Here is an 8,058-nt window from a genome sequence, read left to right on the forward strand (position 1 = left end):
AGTTTGTACATTCTGAGGGAAACGAATTATACGTAAATGTATGTATATATATATATATATATATATATATATATATATATATATATATATATATATATATATATATATATATATATATATATATATATATATATATATATATATATATATATATATATATATATATATATATGCAAAACAACCACTCTGAAAGAATAGAGAAATTCCAAGCGCTTACGGTCAAACTGGTAAAAATCTCGAACTAAGATTAAAACAACATAAATATAGCATTAGAACTGGACAAGATTCCAATGCTCTATTTATTCATGTAAGAGATTTTAACCATCCAATTGATTTTCAAAAAGTTGAGAAAGTTGTATCAAGCAAGTCCATGGTCGACAGGAATATAATTGAATCTTGTTCCATAAAAAGCAGTTTTGACAATAATATGAATATTTCCTTTGGTTTATATAAATTAGATCCATTTATAATTAATAGAATTTGGGAAGAATTTAATAATACACTGGACAAATAATTTTTAAATTTTCTTGGGTAGAATAGTTTGTGGGGTGAGTTTTGCAAAGGACCTATCCAAGTTGGGTCGGCGCGCGTCAGGTGTTTAATCGTTGTGGGATCTGATAGTGAGGTGCTGGCCTGACCCCTTATATAGCTTCCTTGTATGCTTTACTTTCATAGTTCCTTGATAATGTGAGCGCTTGGAATTTCTCTATTCTTTCAGAGTGGTTGTTTTGCATATTCTGAAATCACCTGTTTACTGTGATCTTATTGCATATATATATATATATATATATATATATATATATATATATATATATATATATATATATATATATATATATATATATATATATATATATATATATATATATATTATTGCTTTAAGCTAATATTAACAGTTTTATAAGTTGGCGAGACGTTTCGCCTTTGAACAGGCTTTTCTCCGATGTCAAAACATCTCAACACAGTTGCTCATAACAACTGTCTTTTTCATCATTTTTCACCAGTTCATCATTTGTCACCAGTCATGTTAGTTACCAGTGTTGCTCTGAGAGAATTCTGCCGCATTAATAGCATTAAATTGTCTGGAAAGAAAAGTCTCAGTTTCAAATTGTTTTTAGTGAGAAGCCCTAACGTGGTGATCGTTCTGAGACCCAACCATTTTCCAGACTATTATTATCTGATTTAAGGCAGAAACGTAATCTCTCCCAAATTACTTCACCTTAATGGAGGTCCAGATGATTCTCTCTGGCAGGAATGAGTCAGTGGCGGCCCCACTGACTGTGCTCTGCAGGAAAGGTTTAATATATGTTCTGGAAAACATTAGCAGTGCAGTGCAGCAGGACACTTGTTCCACGAAGAAGCAGCCCTGGTAGGCATACTTCCACAAGTTTAAGCGTTATTAAAAAAATTTTGAGATTACATGTTGAAATACATATATACTAATTCTGCCAGCAGACTGGTTTGCACCTACGGTGGGAAGTGGAGCCACAGAGTAAACGAAGATTACTGAAGAAGAAGAATATGGATACATTTTTAAAGAAGTGATTTTTTTTATACCTTCTCTCCTCACGAAGATTCTTGCAGAGATGTGAGCGTAGGATGGTAGGAGTGAGGCTCCTGGCCTCCTGGTGTGAGGAGACCGTGGTGGTGGCAGTGTAAGAGGAGGAGGTGAAGGAGACATGAGAGAGGAGATCAACAGTGTCCATGGAGTACAGGCCGGAGTCTAGACTGGGCATCTCCATGCCCTCTGGAGGAGGCTTCCTCACCATCTTCAGGAGGGTGTGGAGGGAAGGCTTCTTCACATTCAGGTTGATGCTCATGATGGTGTCACCCCAAAGAGCTTCTCCTCGCTAAAGCTGGTGACGAATACGCGATACCACAGCTTCTTTGTCACAGAAACCCCTGATGGCCAATTTTTCCCTCCGCTTGGAATTTCGAAGCTCGAAGCTAACACTACTGCTCACTCAGTGATCTTTTAATAGGAAGGCGGAGGACTATCGCTACAGAGACCATCAATGTTCGCAAACACTTGCACTCAATCATTCCAGTGAGTGAACATCAGTATCAAAGGACACACAGCACAATGAACCGCACTACAGACAGAGGCCAGACTCGTGAACACAGCGAGTCCAATATATTAGGTGGACGGACTTGGCTCTAGCGGGGAGGACTTGCGACCGAAGTCGGGACTTGGAGACAACTGAGGTTGTAGTAGTAGCGGCGGCGCTAGTGGCGACACCCACTCAGCCAGTGAGTCAGTGAGTGAGTTACACTCTTGAACACTCACACGAACTGTGCAAACGTTCTCTCATCACTCCCCTCCCAGTCACACACATACAGGTCCAGGAGCTGAGAATTAACCTCTGCGACCAGAAACGACTACATGTACACACACACACACAAACATACAGAGAGAAGTATTTCTTCTGTCATAGAGTTGTCAGGAAGTGGAACAGAGTGGAGAGTGATGTAGTGGAAGCAGGATTCATACATAGCTTTATGAAGAGGTAAGATAATCTTGACTCGACCCCAGTAACCACAAAACTACACACACACACACACACACACACACACACACACACACACACCCAACCGGGGAACTTTCACCAATATATGTAATTTCAAGCTCATGGGAGGAAAAAAAAAAGTACTATCTTCCTCTACATTTGTCTGGCCTCGGCCTTATTACCTTAAATTACGTTAAAGGACATGTAAAATATAATTAGAATAAAGGTGTTACATTACCATGAAAAATATCAGTTTGAAGCCCCCATAAAGCTTCTGGTAATTTAAGTTTAACAAGTGATAAAAGTAATCCCCATATATAAAGGCATGTATTTCCTTTGGAAAGTTCATGACATTGATGTTTCGATTATATTTACCTGTTCAAAGTGTTCAGTCTTTGATCTGAGGAAGGAGGCGGCAGCCACACATCCCTTGAATCAAGAACTCTTCACCAGCATCCCCTCTTCAGTACCTAGTAACCGGGAGTGTAACAATTAGTGTGTGTGTGTGTGCGTGTGTGTGTGTGTGTGTGTGTGTGTGTGTGTGTGTGTGTGTGTGTGTGTGTGTGTGTGTGTGTGTGTGTGTGTGTGTGTGTGTGTGTAAGCCACTTGCACAACATCGTTTTCTCTGCACTGGACAGTCAAGATACCCAAGTGTTACACATGCGTCTTATTTATCTACTACGCACACAGATATTACATGGTAATATCTGTGTGCGTAACGCAAACAAACAGCAACAACAATAACAACGATGTGAAGCCTTTACAGTGTGTGTCACAGTTCCCTGTATCGACTCCTCCCATGACTGGACCTCAAGACAATATATCCAGTTTATTTACCGCCTCGCGTTGCTCTGGTATACTCAAACTGGCTTATTCTCCTCTAATTCCTGCTTTATTTTATACATATTGTTCTTCTGCAAAGGAACTATTTACCCTTTCATACATGTATAGTACAAATACACCGACTACACAAGGGTCTATTCTAGGATGAATATCACATGTGAATCACCACCACCAGTCAAGGATATCTGTACCCAGGAATTATCAATTAAAGATATGTAAGCCTGAGTTTAAACACAGAGATGTTCACCTCTCGGTGATGTTAAGTCACTGTTTGTTGAAGAAACTTCTGTTGGGACAACGTTCAGATCAGTTAAGATGCTTTATCAAAATCAAAAACTTGTTCCAGTAGAATTTGGTCGACGAATGTGTTCTGTGGTCGCCATTATCGGTAGCAAGTTTAGGTGCACCGTCCCTCAGTGTACCTACGTTTAGGTGCACCATCCCTCAGTGTACCTACGTTTAGGTGCACCATCCGTCAGTGTACCTACGTTTAGGTGCACCATCCGTCAGTGTACCTACGTTTAGGTGCATTATCCCTCAGTGTACCTACGTTTAGGTGCACCATCCCTCAGTGTACCTACGTTTAGGTGCATTATCCCTCAGTGTACCTACGTTTAGGTGCACCATCCCTCAGTGTACCTACGTTTAGGTGCATTATCCCTCAGTGTACCTACGTTTAGGTGCATTATCCCTCAGTGTACCTACGTTTAGGTGCACCATCCCTCAGTATACCTACCTTTAGATGCATTATCCCTCAGTGTACCTACGTTTAGATGCATTATCCCTCAGTGTACCTACGTTTAGGTGCACCATCCCTCAGTATACCTACCTTTAGATGCATTATCCCTCAGTGTACCTACGTTTAGATGCATTATCCCTCAGTGTACCTACCTTTAGGTGCATTATCCCTCAGTGTACCTACGTTTAGGTGCATTATCCCTCAGTGTACCTACGTTTAGGTGCACCATCCCTCAGTGCCTACGTTTAAGTGCACCATCCCTCAGTGTACCTATGTTTAGGTGCACCATCCCTCAGTGTACCTACGTTTAGGTGCACCATCCCTCAGTATACCTACGTTTAGGTGCACCATCCCTCAGTGTACCTACGTTTAGGTGCACCATCCCTCAGTGTACCTACGTTTAGGTGCACCATCCCTCAGTGTACCTACGTTTAAGTGCACCATCCCTCAGTGTACCTACGTTTAGGTGCACCATCCCTCAGTGTACCTACGTTTAGGTGCACCATCCCTCAGTGTACCTACGTTTAGGTGCACCATCCCTCAGTGTACCTACGTTTAGGTGCACCATCCCTCAGTGTACCTACGTTTAGGTGCACCATCCCTCAGTATACCTACGTTTAGGTGCACCATCCCTCAGTGTACCTACGTTTAGGTGCACCATCCCTCAGTGTACCTACGTTTAGGTGCACCATCCCTCAGTGTACCTACGTTTAGGTGCACCATCCCTCAGTGTACCTACGTTTAGGTGCATTATCCCTCAGTGTACCTACGTTTAGGTGCACCATCCCTCAGTGTACCTACGTTTAGGTGCACCATCCCTCAGTATACCTACGTTTAGGTGCACCATCCCTCAGTGTACCTACGTTTAGGTGCACCATCCCTCAGTGTACCTACGTTTAGGTGCACCATCCCTCAGTGTACCTACGTTTAGGTGCACCATCCCTCAGTGTACCTACGTTTAGGTGCACCATCCCTCAGTGTACCTACGTTTAGGTGCACCATCCCTCAGTGTACCTACGTTTAGGTGCATTATCCCTCAGTGTACCTACGTTTAGGTGCACCATCCCTCAGTGTACCTACGTTTAGGTGCATTATCCCTCAGTGTACCTACGTTTTTGTGCACCATCCCTCAGTGTACCTACGTTTAGGTGCACCATCCCTCAGTGTACCTACGTTTAGGTGCACCATCCCTCAGTGTACCTACGTTTAGGTGCACCCTCCCTCAGTATACCTACGTTTAGGTGCACCATCCCTCAGTGTACCTACGTTTAGGTGCACCATCCCTCAGTATACCTACGTTTAGGTGCACCATCCCTCAGTATACCTACGTTTAGGTGCACCATTCCTCAGTGTACCTACTACCTCGTGTTGTCCTCAGTAATGTTATGTGTTTATCCACCATTGTTTCCATCATTTTTTATCTTGATTGCCTTGACTTGTCATTCATTAACTCTTAGTCGTTAAAATATAGCAGCTCTCATTCGTTATACCACCGTAAACTCTTATTCTTTTAGAAACATCAGTAATAACTCTTATTGCTGCGTGACCATCACCTTTCTCAGTGTTAGGTAAACAGACACAGGTGCAGCTAATGACCCAATAAAATGTCACATTTGTTGCACTTGTGTCCTTTTACCTATTGTCGGTAATTTTACCAACATTATTACATTAAAATGGTATAAAATACCGACAGGTTGTTAGGTAAGAGACATATGCAACAGTTAGGTATCTTTATTATGAAACGTTTCGCCTACACAGTAGGCTTCTTCAGTCAAGTACAGAAAAGTTGATAGAAGCAGAAGATACTTGAAGACGATGTAATCAGTCCATCACCCTTAAAGGACTGATTACATCGTCTTCAATTATCTTCTGCTTCTATCAACTTTTCTGTACTTGACTGAAGAAGCCTACTGTGTAGGCGAAACGTTTCATAATAAAGATACCTAACTGTTGCATATGTGTCTTACCCAACAACATTATTACAGCTTATTCAGTGATTTCTCAGCTTCAGCTCTCCACTCTGAGCTCCATCAGCGTCTAAGCTCATTACTGTATGCTACAGTCTCGGAAAGGGAAGAGAAAGTTCTATATTATACTTGAGAGTTTGTAAAGTAAGGACTTGATTAGACATTGATGGAATCAATTCTCTCTCTCTCTCTCTCTAACTACTTCCTCCAAATAAGCAACGGATCACTGGGGTCACTAATTACAGTATTGAAAAAGAGAAACAACTGCAGAGCTTTGTGCAGAGCTACATCAAGTCATCGACCTGACTACATTTCGCTCTACATAGAGCGAAACGTAGTCAAAATAAATGTTTGTTTTTGCACCTCTGTCTTGTCTTCAACACTTTTGCCAGTATGCTGTTGTGTCCATCTCGCCAATGATTATTAGTTGCAATGACTGTCAGTGTGACTTTGTAAATGGTCCAAGTCAGACCGAAACGTCGTCGTAAGCTTCTATGTGCGGGTTATTTGTGTATTGTTCCTGCCACGGTATTGTGCCTTTGTGATCATTATTATTAGTTACTCTGTCTAGTAATGGATAGAATTAACATGCAATGTTTAACTTTCTTCTCGATTACAAAACAGTATCAAAGGTTTTAAAGGTCTCGTAGTCTAGCTTGTAGTGCCTTTGGCACACACCTAAAGTATCCGGGTTCAATCCCTGCCATTACCCCTGTTGCCCTAGCAGCAAATAGCCGCCAGGATATCGGCTGCATCCTAGTGAGAGATGAGAATGGCAGAATATATAAGATATCGATGGGATTTTATTGACTTAAGGAGAAACCTGGAGCCGATTTCGGTGGAAGAAAAAACAGTAGGAGTAAATTTAAACCCATTTTGATATTAAAGACCACAGTTACCTTACTTAACATTCACTACTTCACACACTCTAGTAGAGGCAGACCTATTTAATGCTGACTCAGTAACACGGTAATCCGAGCAGACTGCACACAACTTAAGAGTCACGGGTTCGATTTCCAGCAAGGCGATACGTATGGGGAAGTCTTACAAGCCTGCTGCCCCTGTTCACCCTGGCAGTAACCGAGCTCCAGGGCCTTAGTAGACTGCCTTGGGTCACATTCTAGGAAACTAAACTCATTTGCAAGTTCAACTCTAAATCGGGATATCAGATTTGCTATGCTACTTTAACTACAAATATGTAATCACAAATAAGTAGTGGCAAATAAATAATTATGAAATAGCTGCTAGCACAAAATTACAGAAAATAGGTGATGGCAAATAATAACCAATCATAAATAGGTAATCATAGATAGGTAATCATAGATAGGTAATCATAGATAGGTAATCATAGATAGGTAATCATAGATAGGTAATCATAGATAGGTAATCATAGACGATAAAGTGAAAGAGAAAACTAATACATTTATCTCCACTTTATTACCCGAAAAAAACTAAGCAGTGTCTCGTTTTTCTTTCACTTTTCTTCACGACTTAGAGCAGTTTTTTCACTGCGAGAAGATCCATGCTGCGGTACCTACTCACTCTCCGTGCTGCGGTACCTACTCACTCTCCGTGCTGCGGTACCTACTCACTCTCCGTGCTGCGGTACCTACTCACTCTCCGTGCTGCGGTACCTACTCACTCTCCGTGCTGCGGTACCTACACACTGACAGTGCTGCGGTACCTACACACTGACAGTGCTGCGGTACCTACTCACTCTCCGTGCTGCGGTACCTACACACTGACAGTGCTGCGGTACCTACACACTGACAGTGCTGCGGTACCTACACACTGACAGTGCTGCGGTACCTACTCACTCTCCGTGCTGCGGTACCTACATACTGACAGTGCTGCGGTACCTACACACTGACAGTGCTGCGGTACCTACTCACTCTCCGTGCTGCGGTACCTACTCACTCTCCGTGCTGCGGTACCTACTCACTCTCCGTGCTGCGGTACCTACTCACTCTCCGTGCTGCGGTACCTACACACTGACAGTGCT

General features: G+C 42.1%; 1 protein-coding gene across 4 annotated transcripts in view; it reads right to left on the minus strand.

Moving 5' to 3' along the window:
- Window positions 1–8,058, minus strand: part of f (espin protein forked) — a 638,438-nt gene that overhangs the window by 289,166 nt on the left and 341,214 nt on the right. Inside the window, exon 1 of one of the 4 annotated variants that reach the window (XM_053778211.2) lies at window positions 1,558–2,194. The exons of the other annotated variants lie outside the window; for them this stretch is intronic. Within the exon in view, the coding sequence (XP_053634186.2) occupies window positions 1,558–1,820 (263 nt within the window). The 5' untranslated portion in view covers window positions 1,821–2,194. Of the gene's footprint in view, window positions 1–1,557; window positions 2,195–8,058 lie in introns of those variants that run through there. 4 annotated transcript variants of the gene reach the window in all.

The sequence above is a fragment of the Cherax quadricarinatus genome, chromosome 22 (assembly GCF_038502225.1).
Source record: "Cherax quadricarinatus isolate ZL_2023a chromosome 22, ASM3850222v1, whole genome shotgun sequence".
Lineage (NCBI taxonomy): Eukaryota > Metazoa > Arthropoda > Malacostraca > Decapoda > Parastacidae > Cherax > Cherax quadricarinatus.